This window comes from Talpa europaea (assembly GCF_964194135.1).
Source record: "Talpa europaea genome assembly, chromosome: 14".
NCBI lineage: Eukaryota > Metazoa > Chordata > Mammalia > Eulipotyphla > Talpidae > Talpa > Talpa europaea.
This window is the reverse complement of record NC_140082.1, coordinates 79,531,590-79,548,363: the sequence shown is the minus strand read 5'-3', so window position 1 is coordinate 79,548,363 and position 16,774 is coordinate 79,531,590. Positions and strand designations below refer to the sequence as shown.

The 16,774-nt window shown below is 44.6% G+C and overlaps 1 protein-coding gene across 1 annotated transcript in view; it reads right to left on the bottom strand.

Annotated features, from left to right (window-relative positions):
- Positions 1-16,774, bottom strand: part of TRPM1 (transient receptor potential cation channel subfamily M member 1) — a gene marked incomplete at both ends in the record, with an annotated part of 74,312 nt that overhangs the window by 43,807 nt on the left and 13,731 nt on the right. The window contains 7 exons of the mRNA XM_084254068.1: positions 498-621; positions 1,058-1,232; positions 4,823-4,994; positions 5,883-6,007; positions 6,910-7,123; positions 8,637-8,832; positions 10,370-10,449. Coding sequence (XP_084110194.1) covers positions 498-621; positions 1,058-1,232; positions 4,823-4,994; positions 5,883-6,007; positions 6,910-7,123; positions 8,637-8,832; positions 10,370-10,449 — 1,086 coding nt within the window. The remainder of the gene's footprint in view (positions 1-497; positions 622-1,057; positions 1,233-4,822; positions 4,995-5,882; positions 6,008-6,909; positions 7,124-8,636; positions 8,833-10,369; positions 10,450-16,774) is intronic.

The window sequence follows — 16,774 nt, the reverse complement described above, 5'->3', positions numbered from 1 at the left end:
AATGTCTAAATTGCTACCAGAGATGACACAATCACTTCTGCTCAGATCTGATATGCTGGCAGGGACGCTGGAGATGTAGGATTTCGCAGGGGCTGTGCAGCAAGAGTGCCTTTTCCTCCAGCAGGATCAAGAAGGCAAGGAGGGAGGTGATTACAGCATTTGGGAAGCGATGCAATAGAATTTTGTAAGACACCTAAAGGCTGGTCTGCACCACTTTCCCCAAGCACTTACATCTGGCTAACATTACGAACCCATAATTGGCATGGTGTGTCATGCCATCAACCCATGTTTACTAAGGCCTCAAAGGACCTGGGTCTCTCCTCTGCTTATTCTGCTCCCATCCTGTGGACCTGCCAGTTTGGTATGGACTTGTCAATGCCTCTCCAAAAGGCTGAGCTGAAATAGGAACAACTCCATCCTGCACACGTGGGCAGAATTAGAAAGGAAACATAATTCTCTCTGTGGAGCTCGTTTGGATATAAACTCAAAACACTTACAAGTTCTTTCTTTTTCATGCACTCCATTATAATTGCAAACAGCTGATGTGATTGTGTCTTGTTGTAATTAAATGTTTTCTGAATGGTAACTAGAAGCTGATCCTTGAGGGACTCATTTATGACCCTGTTCAAAGGAAATGCAAAAGAAATGGAAAACAACATGAATTAAATCTGTACAGGAAGAAAGCAGACGCCTTTATGTCCGTCTGGTGTCTTTGATTTCAAACTTTACCACGGGAGGCTAGCCTGGGAGGTAAAAATGAACCATGATCAAAAACTAGCTTCACACTTGTCCTAAATTCCAGCTCACTGAGGAACTTACATGGGAAAATGAAATTGGGAAAGAGTGTATCTTCCCCACAGAAAAAAAATATCATAAGAAACATCATTCTTATGCTCTGGACAGCACCATGCTGACCTTGGGGATGGGAGAGAGGTCTAGTAAATCTTCATTATTTAATATTTTATTTTGGAATGGTGAACAACATCATTTAAGATGTTCTCCTTGGCCTAGTAAGGCGACCGTGAAACCCCACCCTTGGTAACAGGAGAAATCCTACCCTCCTCCTTTGCAGCACTTGTGTGCAAAAGACAGGATGTCCGACGCTCGTCCACTGCCATCACAAACCACCACGGGCACGGGGGGCTCTTCTCGGAGGTATTCCAGGATGATGGACACCACGTTGGGGCCCCCTTCCACCACCAGGCCCACCACAGGCACTCCCTGCCCCAGCCCTGCAACACCAACCACATGCGCCCTTCAGACCAGAGTCCTGCTACCCTCTGCATGCTTGAGAAAAGCCTTCAAACCTTGAAGGCCGCTCCCTATGGTGTCTGTTTTGGATTGAAGGAATTCAGGCCTGCGAAGAGTGTTTTCCTTCTTATTCAAGTACCCCATCACAGTCTCATTAAAAAAGCTAGCACCTTAAAATCACCAACTTCCTGCATCCCACGTGACTGACCTTCATGTACCACTCACCTGGCAAAAGGGGAGAAATGTTGGCAGAGGCTCCCTATCAAAAAATACCTACTTGGCTCCTGCCCCAGAATTTGAAATTCCTACCCTGATGGTTGTCTCTTCAAGAAAGGCACCGACAATAGGACTCATCCCCATTCCCGCCCTCTCCTGTGTTACCCTACTACATCGGGTCAATCACTCAGTCACTGTGAGCCAAGGGTGACCCATCTTACAAAACGAATCATCACAAAACCTCTTTAGCTCCTAAAGGTGCAATGGATATAAAATACAAAAAATAATGTTCGACTATCAAAGTATTCGGTAAACCTCAAGGGCATATAAATGTTGCATGTTGTAGTAGTTATTGTTTCTGCCTTCAGTGTCAGGAATAGGCGTGAGGTATCTGGTTGGGCAAACACACCGTCCACCATGAGCGTATTAGTTCATAGCTTGTTATTCCCAGAGGCCTCCCTCTACCTCCATCAGATAACAGGACTCCTAGGAACGTGGTGGGAAAAACTAACTCAGTGGCAGAACCAGCAGTGTGGGCTCTGAGGAGCAGGGGAAAACAGAGGATTCCAGGAGCCTGGGGTTCTGGAGAGAGAAGACAGTGAAACCCCACCCTTGGTGACAGGAGAAATCCTACCCTCCTCCTTCGCAGCACTTGTGTGCAAAAGAGAGATGTCCCTTAATAGACAGATTTGCCTATTGCATAGTTTACTGAAAACTGATCATAACAGGTTACATTCTGAGTATGTTTTACCAGGTGTCTGTTAGCTGTGATGGGAGTTAGCTGATCAGCATGAACAAATGACACATTAGAACTATCCATGGTGGGCCTCCCCTGGTGGCTCAGTGGTTGAGCACTGGGTTGCGAAGCTGCCCACAGCCTCTGCAGTGCCAGTTCGATCCCCGGCCACCAGCGAGGGTCCCACATGGCGCGACAGACCTCTCCTGCTGTGCCCGCTGCTCCCCTCAGCAGTGTATTTCGTCAGTCTGCCTGTTCTGTTCCCCGCTCTGGCTATGGTGAATTCTCTCACCCTCTCGTGCTTCTGACTGTACCCTGTGCTTGTATGAATAAATAAATAAATCTTTAAAAAAAAAAAGAGTACTATGGTTTAAAAAAAAAAAAGAAGAAATATCCGTGGTCTCAGTTCTGAAGACCTCCAGATAAGATCTGCTAGCGTTCATTAGGAGGAGATCTGAACATTTCAAGTTGGGGGCATTCAGAGTTTCTGGTTTGCTTCCATGATGCACGTCTATAATCAGGAACTCTTTAAATATTTAAGCAACTTTTCTGTCTCCGACCAAAATAATCTCAGCTCAAGTTCATTTCAGCAAGCGTGCATTGAGAGTCAGTTCTGATCAGGAGATACTGGAAAAATGGACCATGACGATGAGGGCCCTGCCTTTGAAATTCCTGACCCCACCCAGGCAAGCCTTAGCATTCTGCAGGTAGTCAAATCATCTTCTTTGCTAGAAACAGTAGATTGGGTTCACCTTGGTTTTGGTTCAAGCCCCCCGCCCCCACCAAAGCTCTGTGCTGGGAGAGATGACAGTTGGGCACCCCTTTGCTATCCCTGCCCCACTCAGAGCCCCAGGCAAAGGATGACAAAGGGAAACCCACAAGTCACATGGCCAGGTGAGGTTGGACAGTGTGAAAACTTACAAGTTCAGGAAAAAAAAAAAATGTGAGAACTTAAAACTCAGTCATCGGCGGAGGTCTGATTCTTGGAAACCCACAACTTTTCATGGAGGGTTTTGCCCAGTCTAATACCCATGCAGCCTCAAGGTCCTTTTAATTATGCTTCCCAGTTCCTTTAATTATGCTTCATAATAACCATTTTCTAGGCCTAGATCGACTTTCCTAAAAATCTTACTGGTAATGATAAAAACAAAATACTCTTTAAGATCATTTAACTGTTGTTTAACACTAAGAATTGTTGGAGTGTGAGAATGTCCCAAGAGTCTACCCCAGTTATTTTAGTTCTAAGTGGTTGTTATTGTGATTTTGTCTGGTTGGGGTTTATTCCTGTCTCTCTAGTTTGACCTCAGCATTTTCCCAAAGGCGGCAGTTCCCCAGGAAGGGTGGTACCCCTTGGGACACATGGGTCCCCAGTCCTCTTCAGATAAGCCTCACCTGGCTTACTTTAGTCTGGTTGAGAGACTCAGAGCTACAGTCATAGTAAATGCAATGATCACGTAACATTTATCAGTTGATAAAAGGAATCATATTAAGTCTTTGAGTGAGAATTATTTTTCCTATTCAAACATTAAAAAAAGACAGTAAATATAGGGAACTAGAAACTTTGGGCAATATGGTCAGCAATGCTTGTCACCATGACGACTGTGGCAGGGCTATTTCTTGTGTTAACCTTCCTTAAGAACTTGAGGCAACACATCACAAGTTCAATGAGTGTGATGGAAGGTCCAGACTCTAGGTAAATCTTTTATATATATTATATGTATATATATAAACATATGTGTGCATATATTTTTGGCTAGCACCTAGATAAGCCAAATAATATAGGGTCATATAGTGATTTTTACATATTTGTTTTTTTTTAATTTATTTATTTATACAAGCACTGGGGTATAGGCCAGAGGTGCAGGAGGGTGAGAGAATTCACCAGAGACAGAGGGGGGAGCAGAACAGTCAGACGGACCGAAAACACTGCTGAGGGGAGTGGTGGGTGAGACAGGAGAGGTCTGCTGCGCCATGTGGATCCCTCCCTGGCCGGCTGGGAATAGAACCCTCGCTGCAGAGACTGCAGACAGCTTCACAGCACTGAGCTCAACCTGCTGCACCACCTAAGAAGCCCCATATTTGTTATTTCTTGGCATATTCAACATATGACTTAAAAACATAGTATCTATTTGTCTTCCACTAAAGCTGATCTCAATTTTACTACCTATCTTTGGAGGGAAGCCTATCACCCACATTCTCTCAGGTTCTCTAAGACAATTAGTTGGAGGACTCTATCTCATGTTGCATTTTTTTTTTGCTCATCTTTTGATATCTTGTTCAAAAGGATATGAAGTAACTGCTTTCTACTAGGGATGGCTTCCAGCATAAGTAATTTGTAAAAATTGAAAAGACAACTTAAAATGGTATAATACAACTTTAACAAAAATTTAAAAGATAAAATTTTAAGAGTTAAAAGAAAGCATTAAGCTCATCCACAATTCTCCCATCCATCATTAGCACTTAGTTTGAGTTGGTATTAGGTAAGTCATCTTTTGCTGATCTAAGCTTAACGCTTCAAGAGCAAGGCTTTGCACACACCTGGGCAATTTCCTTTTCCTTTGGTTATCACGGAGGTGCAGTACCCCTGTGCTATTACCCCAGACCCTCACCAGGACTTACTTGTGTTGATCTTCTGCAGAGACACGTGCTTTTCCAGCTGCCTTCGCAACTTCACCTCGGCACCATATTTGCCCAGAGTGCCATCGTCGGCCAGAATGAAGTGAGTGTGGGAGTTGTTGAGCAAAGAGAGCTTACTTAGAGGGTTGGACATGGTCTGGTACACTCTAGTTACCTGAGAAGATGTACAAGTCAGAGTAGCAGAACTGAGACTTAAGATTACTAGGGAAGTAAGAAGGATACACATGCATGCTGTGAATAACGTCATCTAATTGTGTCCTGTAACCTGCTCTCACTTCCTACCCACCTTCTCCATCGAAGGATCTTTTTTTGAAGATTTTATATTAAAATAGAAAAAACATTAGTTTAGATAAGGACAATACGGAATTTTAGATAATGTGACCTAGTGATTCCACTCCTGGGCATTTGTCAAAGAGAAATGAAAACTTACATTAACATAAAATCCTATGCATGAATGCTTCAGGCAGTCTTATCTGTAATAGCCAAACTAGAAGGAATCCAGGTATCTTTCAACACATAAATAGCTAAATGAACTGTGGCAAATGCCATTGCAATACCATTAAATGACAAAAAGAAACACACTACTATGTCCACAGCAATCTGGACAGATCTCCGGAGAATTATTTGGAATGAAGAAAGTCAGTCCCCAAAGGTTTCATAAGCATAAGGTATAGTCTCATTTATATAATATTTCTGAAATGATAAATTACAGAGATGAGGGATAGATTAGTGGTTGCTAAGAGTTAAGGAGGGAGTGGCGGTTGAAGGATATTAGGTATGGATATTCAATAGCACCAAGAGCAATCCCTGTCGGGTTGGGTGTCCTGCATCTTGATCTCATTGATGTCAATATTCTGGTTGTGATATTTTACCATAGTTTTGCAAGATGTTAGTATTGGAAGGAAGGGTAGAAGGTCTGTGGGGCCTCTTTATAACTGCAGGCAAATCTACAATTATCTCAAAATAAAGATGATAACTTTAATACATTGCCAGGGAGAAAACACAATGTCTTTAATACAATGTCTTGGGAAAAAACACTTACGTCCTTTCCAATCAGGTCTTCCTTATTCTCCACAATGCCCCAGGGAGCAATTCCTATAGCACAAACCCGGCCTCTGGACTTGGAGGAGTGATCTTTCAAGGCATCCCCTACATGCCTGATGACACCTGCGAGCAGCCATAAGTCATATTTTTAGGCCCTTACACCTCCCATCACACCACCACTTAGGAACTTTAGGAACCCCTTCTCTGTGACACTACATTCCCTACAGAACAGTTTTGAGACATAATGATCTTTGTCATTAAGAGAAAAAACACTGAAAATCTGAGCTCATAATTACTAGTCATCTTGCACTGGTCCTAAAAACAATTAGGAAAACAAAAATCAAAGCAACTGTGCAGGGATTTCCTTTACAAGTTTCCCAAATGTAAGGGTGGAAGAAACTGGGTCCTTTGGGAGTCCTTGTATGAATTCAGCTCAAGTTGGCAACCAGACATGTTCCTCGACCTCTCTGGACCTCCCTTTATTCTCATCTGTGCAGAGGCTCAATGAAGTTGAAGCTTGTACAGGGCTCAGTTCAGAGAATGACCAGCAATGGGTTCTAGAAGTATTGGTCTATCACACCTCCCAAAAAAACCAGCTACTGAATAAGGATCTCACTTCTTCTGTCATAAACATTACCAAGCAACATCATGTTTTGTATTTTCATCTAAACTATTCAAAAACCCTTTGGGAACCACAGAGTTCTGGGTTTATATACTTTTTTTTTTTAAGATTTATTTACTTTTATACAAGAACCAGGGTATAGGCCAGACGCACGGGAGGGTGAGAGGATTCACCAGAGACAGAACAGGGAACAACAGGCAGACTGAAGAAACAGACTGCTGAGGGGAGCAGCAGGCAAGACAGGAGAGGTCTGCCACGCCATGTGGGATTCTTGCCAGCTGGCCAGGATTGAACCCCCACTGCAGAGGCTGGGGACAGCTTCACAGAGCTGCGCTCAACCGCCTGCGCCACCAGGGAGGCCCAGGGTTTATATACTTATAATGAAGGAAAGGGCTTGCCTTACCAGTACTGACACCCCCCGTGAAGATCCAGGCTCCGGTGGTCATGGCAGCTTTGATCAGGCCTTTCCCAAAGACCTGTTTCAGTTTGGGTTGCATCTCAAAGTTCTGGAGGCCTCCATGCACAGATATTAAGAGTTTGGGGAGTTCCAGGTGCCATTCTTTCACCATGAGATGAAGCAGTACATCTGGCTTGGTGTCATAGGCCACACGGATGTACTATAAGAGAGGGCATAATGATGAACAACCGTTCTTGGCTTTGCATCTAGTGTCCAAGGGGAACAAGGTTTACATGCCTGTCTGAGAGCGAGCTGTCTGATTTTCTTTTACTGAGCTTTCTGGGGTCCTCTGGGTGAATCTGTGGCCAAATGATGGTAGGAAATCTTGGAAGAGTTAACAGATTTGGCAAATAATAATAAAGGAGGTCCCATTAAATTTGAATTTTATATGAACAACAGAAAAGTTTTTGTATGAGTATGTCTCTTGCATATTTGGGGCATACTATATCACAAAATTATCTGTTGTTTGGCTGAAATTCAAAGATAATTGTTTGCCTGTATTTTTTTTAAAGATTTATTTATTTTTATATAAGAACTGGGGTGCAGGCCAGATGCATGGGAGGGTGAGAGGATTCACCAGAGACAGAGTGGGGAACAGAACAGGCAGACTGAAAAAAAAAACACTGCTGAGGGGAGCAGTGGGCGAGATAGGAGAGGTCTGCCTCACCATGTGGGATTCTTGCCAGCTGGCCGGGATTGAACCCGCACTGCAGAGGCTGGGGACAGCTTCACAGAGCTGCGCTCAACTGCCTGCACCACCAGGGAGGCCCTGTCCTGTATTTTATCTGGGTAATCACAAAAGGAATGAATTCCATAACTGGCTCAGCTAGAACTATGGCCCAAGAGGCTGGGCAGGATGTTGTTGAGGGAGTGGTGGAAGGGAAGGGGGTTGGGGGCCTACTTCTGAACTTGACCTTCCCTTCAAGGTGAAGAAGAGGCCAAATGCCTTGGCCCCTATGAACAACTTTTTTTGTGTCTATGCCAATACATTGCGTGCCATTCCAGAAGACCATATGCTCTAGTATTTGGAACTGTACTGAATTTTATTTGAACAATGATGTTGGGCAAGTAAAATAAAATGAAATTATAGAAAATGTCCCGACTAGCCAAGTGGGAGTGTCATTCAGAAATAGCTGAAAGGACTCACAGTGCTGAAACCTCTCCTCTCTAACAGGCAGGGTTCAACAGAAAGGCAGAGGACACACCCTATTTATATGCAAACGTGAAAGACCTTGATCTTTTCTGGCCATTTGAACTGTGGATGGACTTCACAGGGAAATATTTCCACACACTCTTAAACTTCCATCTGAAGGAGTTTGAAGGTCCACAGTTACAAAAAACAAATCCCCAAAGAACTCCAAAAAGCAAGTAACATAATTTCTCCCTTGTCACTGGAAATGCAATATGGATGCAGAATGGTTTGGGGTATGATTTGTGGACTCAGAACTTGGGGATGTATTTAAGAGACACTACATGTTGCTCCTTGTGATATTACCTGATTTCTAACAACTTGGAAAGCCATGGTGCAGATACATTTCTTGTCATGCAATGAAATATCTAGGGTTATTGAGGAACACCCCTAAGAATAAGTAGCTGCAGTCTGGAGTCTGGGAGGTTAGGCCTCTGATGGAGGGTGTGGGCTCAGTCACATGCCATCCTGAAGCCTCTCTTACCATGGCTTTATTGGAGTATCCACCACCCTGGAATTCCAGAATCCCATATGAATCTGTTGGGTAGCTCTGGGTGTGTTTGCCAACAGACCATTTTTCTGGCTGAGTCTCCACCTGCTTGTTTTCCTCTTCATTTTTGCTGGGCGTTACACTTGGCAGAGGGGGAATGTGCTGGTTGGTGAACTGGCCACAACAACATCTGAAAACAAAGGCAAAGCACAATCTTTCTATAATATATTCCTTCTTTCCCCTCAATTAGCTAAGACAAGTTAACCTGAACAGGTGAGTAGCACCTGAACAGAGGCACACTGACACCTTACTTACCCAGCTTTATTGGTTACAAAAATGGCCCTTGGGATGGGCTTTTCCAGATAATCAATGCATATCTATTTACATACCAGTCTATTTTAAACACATTGACCTTCCTTACTGAACAAATTTTAACTCTTCTGTTATCTTGACAACACTGCTATAAGCATCAGTTACTGAACATTCTATGACAATGATGTCCATCATTGAGTTGAGCATGCAAGAATTTTTAATATTGTTGAATTCTTCCATTGCTTAGTAAGACAGTAAGGTTGAAAGTACCAGATGGGCTTTGAGCAGTTGGCCATTCAGTCACCAACTCCTCAGCATTAGGGATCTGAATTTTTGTAGGTTTTCTACAGTGTGTATTTCTTCATTTGTATTGATTCTTGGGATGATTTCAGATTTTTAAAGCCCATGTTAGAGAATGAAAGGATCTCACAGAGGGATCTGATATGAGCATCTCTGAAGTCCTTTCTGCTCCTTCTGCCTGTCCTCCATGGGGGTTGTGATGTTGACAGTGCTCAGGAGGGCAGCATAGATAGTCTCCATCAAGAGGCCTAGGTGTCACTGAAGTAAGGAGGGACATTTAGGAACAACAGAAAGATTTAGTGATCATTGGCATTGCCCCACAGGAAATTTCTTGCCTTGGGGGTAATCACTAGGGTTTAAGCAGAGAGAAGCGTGGAGTGGTGGGTGAAGGGGGGACATTGGATTGCTTGTGGGGACTGAGATTGCTTGTGTCAAGTAAATTTGAACCAAGTGATTTCTAAAGTCTGTGCCCTTGTGTTAGTGATCCTACCTGCATGAATTTGCTATTGGGTGAACATAGGGATATACCAGCCTCATGCCCCTCAAATCAGCCTCAAAGTGTTTGCCATCAGAGATGAGGAATTTTTGCTAAATTCATCTCTGATCATTTTTATGATTTTAGAAAGTCTTCTCTAGTTTATGACAGATGCATTTTTTGTGGGTGGATGAAATTGCTGGACATTTCATGTACAAAGTAAGCTCTTTCATAAAGTCATGTCTAATTCACTTAACCACTCAGATATTTCCTGAGATGGAAGTTCTTCTTCACCCAAATTATGAAACTCTATCAAAGATGCCCAGAAACTTCCCTGTCTAAAGAATTTGGCTCCTTGATCTCATTAAGGCTAAAGGGAGCACTGTGAGCTCATCTGGTTATGAGCACTTACATCAATGTGAGTGGTGGACAGCAACTCTCGTCTGATGCTATCTCTCTCTTCAGATAGGAGTGTATTAATCCAAGAGACTCCCTGGCTAAAAACTCATGTGGGAAATAGATTATGGCTATCCTTCTTGACTCTTCCTCCTCCTCCCACCAATGTTAGAAGAATATTTGTTGGGCAACTGGTGGACAAGTACTGATTTGGATGATAATTTAATTATGGCTTCCAAGTTACCTGTTAGGGTCTTTAGTGCTGGGGATTACAAAGATACATTCTTGCTTGCAAAAGGTTTTCTCAATCCAAGCTTTCTGACTCTGGAAGAGAAAAAAAATGAAATTATGCAGATGTTGCCCCAAGCCATCTTCAGAATTCATTCTTTTATTTTTATGAAATTAATGTCATTAACAGGAAGTCTGCCTGTATAGCTGAAGAAACACCACCAGTCATGGTATTCAATAAATATGTCTTTAAGGGTCTTAGCTCTGTTTCCTTTTGAGAGAAATTTCTTGCAAATATGTATCCATGGTACTTGTTGGGCTACAAAACATAAGTACTGCAAAGAGGGAAGGGTGCCCCCCACCCAGGAGTAAGTGCTCCCCCATGATGGAGTATATGTCGTGTAATGTGCAAGTGTGGTGTGTGCTATGCATGTGGCACGTGTGCTAGGTGTTATGTGGTGTGTGCATGACGTATGTATGTGTGAGTGTGTGTGTGTGTGTGTGTCTCTGGGGTGGAGTGGGGTGTGTTGGCAGGTGCAGGGAGGGGGAGGCCTTGCACTGGAAACCTGGAGAAGCAGATCTTGGAGAAACCATGGAGGACAGAGCCTCATGTCCCCAACCATTTTCCCACCATGTCCAGGGGGACCTCGCCGTGGAACCATGACCTGTGACCCGAGGTGTGGAGTGGTGTGATCTGGGGACTCCCTTGTCTCCGCAGAAGTCACTTCCTTGGCAAGAGGCAGCAGCAATCCAATGTCCCAGAGGTCCCCTCGGGAGGTCATGCAAGGACCCAATGGTGAGTTTCTTGCTCTACAGAGCTCCCTGGCCCTAGGCTCAGCCATGCAGACAGTGGAGGTTTCCACATTTGCAGAAGGACTTGCCAGCCCCACCCAAACTGAGCCTTTTTGGATAGTCTCTGAGTCGGCTGGCCACTTGGCTTCTTTTTTGAATAGTGGAACGATTATAATTGAAAACCTTCCCTAGGGTCATTCAGAAAGCAACACCATACATTTTTCTCTCCAAACAATTTAATAACTGCTTGAAAACGACATGGCTATTGAGAGAGAAGCAAGGGGCAGCCGCCCAGCGGAGGCTCTGAAATCCCTGCCCCACCCCTTCTTCCATGGAATGTCATGATGATCTGGAGCAAAATTGCTAAGCAGAGCATTTGCTGTCTGGGGGGAAAATGTGCTTTCTCTTTTGTGTTTCACTCCTTACTTTCCAGAGAAGCTGGCAGAGCATATTAAAAAACAACAACAATGGATTCTGGATTTTAGACTACGTGTCTTCAAGTAAAGACAATAAGAATTTCAAATAAATATTGAACAGCTATGGGCAGGCTACTTTTTCCACAGAGATATAGGTTAGCAGTTTTGAAACTACTGCACTGAACAAATAAATCAGTATATTGTGGATGATTGGGAGCCGAATTTCTCATTTTGGGGGGAGTTACAGATGTGGAATATGGAGAGGGTCAGTGAATCCTGTAGCTTGGGACTGAAATTGAAGTTATCAGAATGAATTCATGGCTTGCATATGTACAGACAGATATAAAAAAACTGAGTGAGTCGTGTGTGTGATCCCTCTCTGTATATACACACTAGTGTATGTATATGTAACACATCTTACTAGTTATCTGTTGCATAACAGAACAAATCACCCCAAACCATAGTGACTCAAAACAATGAGTATTTATTATCTCACAGTTTCTGTGGATGAGGACTTGGATGTGAGCTGGGTACTCCTGACCCTGGGTCTCTCATGGGGATTTGATTCAGCTGAAGGAGAGGCCTCTCCCACAAAGTCACCTTGGCTTGTGGAACTAAGATTAATTGAAGCCCCAGGGCTTCAAGAGAAGCGGTTACCATTACCACAAAGGTCACCTAGATTTAGGGTCATCTCCAGAAATAACTTTTTATCAGAGAAACCTATCTTAAGGCAGGGCAAAATTGTGGAGCATTTGTTTTTGTCATATGAGTAACCCTCTACTCATCATGTGAGACCAAATCATGTCCAGGCTCCTGGCCCATTCCTTAACTCAAGAATGTAAGCCCGGTCTGTTCCATTTATTCTAGAATTTACAGCCATGTAAATTCTCCATACATACGTAATTAATTTTTCCTCCTCTGCTAGTCCATTTGATGTTAATTTGTTCACTTGACCAGCCCAAGAAGAACCCAGAGGGGTAGGCAATTTCCACCCCCAACCCTCCTTCCTCCTCCTACAGAGCTGTAGGTGGGCATGGTCTCAGTTGAAACACTTGAACGTGACTGGAGAACATTCATTTCTGAGTGAATTTGCATGGCCTTTGTCTAGATTCAGTTCCTTGGGGTTGCTGGGGTGAAGCCTCCCTCAGCTTTTGGCCACAGGATGTCTCTGTAGGGTGGCTGGCAATGTGCCAACTGACCTCCATCTGTGTGAGGGAGGGAGGGTGCCCCAGACTACTGTCTCTTTATGACCTAATATCTGAGGTGATAGCTCATCTCTTTTACAGACTTCTATTCTCAGAAGTGAGTTACTCAGTGCAGCCCACACTCAAGGGGAGAGAATGATGGTAGTGGAAGTGCCTGTCATGAAGCTTTGCTTGCCATGGTATCCATCTTGAATAAATCTAGTGTAACTGTGTGACAGCTACTGGCTACACCACCAGATAAGGAGTTAGGGCACTCCCACCCAGGAGGTTCCCCCTTTCAGAAAACCCCAGGAGACCTAGATGAATGGCCACTTAAGTGACCCCACTTCTGCCTTCCTCCACCCTAATTTCTTCCCTTATGCTTTAGCCAATAAAGAGTAAACCACAAAACCCTGGACATCCCCAAGCCTTGGGCTCCAATAAAAGCAGAGCCCTAGGCTCTCCCCATCCCGCCTTCTCTACCTGAGACCACGCTGTTGCCCCTGTTTATGCTATATCCCCTCCAGGAGCTGTGAATAACAAATCTGTGCCTCAAAATTCCCTATGGTTTCTGCTGAGGTGTGTCCGACAATCATAAGAACCACAAGGGCCAGTACAGTCATGCCATTGACCCTGGGGGTGGGAGATGTTCGTGGGGGTTTCATACAAGTAATTAGACCGGGGCCAGGTCCTCTGGCATTCCTAGCTGACAGCAGCCATCAATTGGCTGGGACCAAACAACAGTCACACAAGCCATGAACATCTGGAGGCTGGTGTGAGCATCCTTGGTGCTCAAATACTGGTTTCTTAGCATCATTCTCCACTGAAAGGAAGCAGGCTCCTTGGAGAAGTGACTGAATCCAGGCCTGGGGCAGGGAAAGTAAAAGAAAAACCTGGAACATCTTATTATGCCAGAAAATAAGGAAGTGTTTGCTTATGAAAAGGGAACTTGGCAAGAGACTGCAGAGTCGCTTTAAAGGGCGCCAGGGTGTGGCTTTGGCCTGGGCAGGTGAACAGGGGCATGGCTTGGGAACTTAGGGGCTGGCTTAGGTCCGGTCAGACTCCGTTTTTCTCAATGACCCTATTTCTTGCTCCAAAATTAACAGCAACCCCCCACAGTGAAGTGACTGATTTGTGGACTGATTTAGTTAAAAGAAACTGCTGTTCTCCTGGGTCTACGTAGAGCAGACACCTCAACTGTTTGCCCCACACTGCGTGCTGCATGTGACCTTGGTTTGACCCTCTATAGAGAGGAATTGCTGCCATTATTAACTGAGAGAAAGATTACAAGCGAAAATCTTGGTTTCTGGCTCAAAGCCCTCAGGAGGTGGGAACTCTAGCTGACTTCCCCACACGGCTGCAGGTGGTTGTGGGTTCCCACACACCCCGGGACCTGCCTGGTCTCCAGGGACAACTGGGGCAGCACCTGCATACCTGGAAACCCTCCATTCCAGAGAATAAACAACCTCTCCGATAAAGCAGAGCAAACCACTCATTTTTGTGTGCATGGAGGATTAAACCTCATCAGGTTCCTTTTGGCTCCACCCTCCACCCACTCACTCTCACCCCTGCGGGAGGCCTGGTCTGAGCCCAACAGGCCATTGCTGGGTGCGTCCCTGGCCAGCTCTGTCCCTGGCCTCCCATCACTGCCCCGCACTGCAAAAAGGCAGGCTGGAGCCCCAGGCTGAGGGCCCCTCTGCCAGACCCTGCTAGTCACTGGCCTACTTTTCACATTTGCAAGAAGAGCAGGATAACAAGGTGAGCCTGGAAGGCACAGTGCCTGGACCTGATTCCTGTGCTCCATGGCTCAGTCCTCAGGAAGGGACAGGGACGGCCTGCAGAGCTAAAAAAATGAAAGTTTTTTGGTCAGATTTCTAGGACTTAGTACAACAAAAAGGACAAAATACTTCACTGAGACGTTTTTAGTGTTGCCTGCATCTTGAAATGATATTTTGAATATATTGAGTTAAATGAGTTTTAAAAATTGACTTCACTTATCTACTTTTATTTTTGAAAACATGATTCTTCTACAATTCAAAATTTAGTCTGTGGGGCCGAGGATCAGGCTCAACTTGTCTAGAAAGACAGATTTGGAATCACCAAGGAGGGCCAGCAGTGCTGGTGGGATTAGGGGAGGTGAAACACAGGAGCTTCATTTGACTCTTGGGCAGGATTTTATTACTTTTCAGATTAACATATTACATCTACAATGATTCACAAACAAAAAAGTACCCATTCGGTGACCCCTGACCAGCTTCCCACCTCACTCTGACTAATTTTCCTGCTTTAATACCCTCCAGGGAGAGCCCAGGACCACTGGAGAGAGGCCATCAGCCAATTCACATTACTTTCACCTTGGGACATATCAGCCATGACAAACCCTTGGGGAGTGGAGGGGACACACAGCAACCAGAGGCCCCAGCAGCTGGAAGAGGAGGGATCTGCATTGACATTAGCTTGTTTTCCTAAAGCCATCTCTGCCCTGTCAGTGCATGCTCCCCCTCACTCAGATAGCAACTGAAGACACAGTTTCCAGAGAAGAGCAAGATGAATGCTAGTTGGTACTTTCTGCAAGAGCCTGGGAAAATGGCTTCCATGTGTGATGTGTATCTGGGGCAATGGACCTTCTGCTTCCTGGACCCTGGTTGCCCCCAATGGATGCAGTGATTCGTCATTCATTGCCGAGTCTCACACGAGAGGAAGTGAAAGGAGGGTGACAGGAGCTGACATCTCTGATAGCTACTGTCTTTGTAATGGAGGTTTTAAGACACTGAACCCTGTAAATGCACAGGTCATAAAAGTCTTCAGGTACTGTGTCCTATTACTCTCCTAGGTGAGGGCTTCCACTTTCCCAGGTGCAAAATGATTCACTCTCTCCCTCCTCTCCCCACCCCCACATGCACACACAGAGACACAGACACATAAATTAGAGGTTATCTTGAAAATATTTTCAATCAAAAGAGAATTTCCTACTAATTCCCAATAATCTAATAGCACTTACTATCCCAAGTAAGAGAATATCAAGTCAGTAGAAACTTGTTTTCGGGCCCCCCTGATGGCACAAGTGTTTAAGCACTACACTGTGAAGCAATCCACAGCCTCTGCAGCACAAGTTCAATCCCCAGCTGGCCAGGGAGCAACCCACATGGCGCAACAGACCTCTCCTGTCTCGCCCGCTGGTCCCCTCAGCATACTCAGTCAATCTGCCTGTTCTACTCCCCACTCTGTCTCTGGTGAATCCTCTCACCTTCCCGCATCTCTGGCCTGTACCCAGCTCTTGTATGCATAAATAAATTAAAAAAAAAAAAAGAAACTTGTTTTCACTTTTTTTTTTTCTATGTAGAGGAACTAGGGGGGCTGGGTAGGAGGATTCACCAGAGACACAGGGGGGAGCAGGACAGGCAGATTTATTGAAATACACTGCTGAGGGGAGCAACAGGCATAACTGGAGGAGTCTGCTGTGCCATATGTGGGTTATCTCCCTGGCCAGGGATTGAACTCAGGCCACAGAGATAATAGCGCTGAGACTTAACCCCTACGTCACCAGGGAGGCACATGGGTTCTTTAGTTTAGAATGAAGATGACTAGTCACTTAAAATGCCCGAGGGTCATATTCTTTTTCTTATATTTATCAACTTTGCAAAGCAGATCAATGAAGTTTCCATGCCAAACCAAACCAAATCCCAAACTCACAGAAAATAACCAGTAAAACATAAACAATTACAGCAAACACATTCAACATTAGTTGACCTTTCCAGTTACATCTTCCGGGGCCTGAAATATACTGCAAGGGGAGGCCAATCCCTGCCACCAAAAATCATTGCAAATGCCATGAGCTAGAACTGCTGCTAGATTGTTTGCAACATATTTGCTGGATATTCCTGAAGATAATTCTTTCCTAAAATCAAACCCATATTATTCAAGTCCATGCACAGAGGCCAGCATCCCTTCTTATTTTCTTTTTAGATATTTAATTCAGACAGAGCAAACTTGCTCCACCGTTTCTCTCCCCACCTATCCCCACACCTT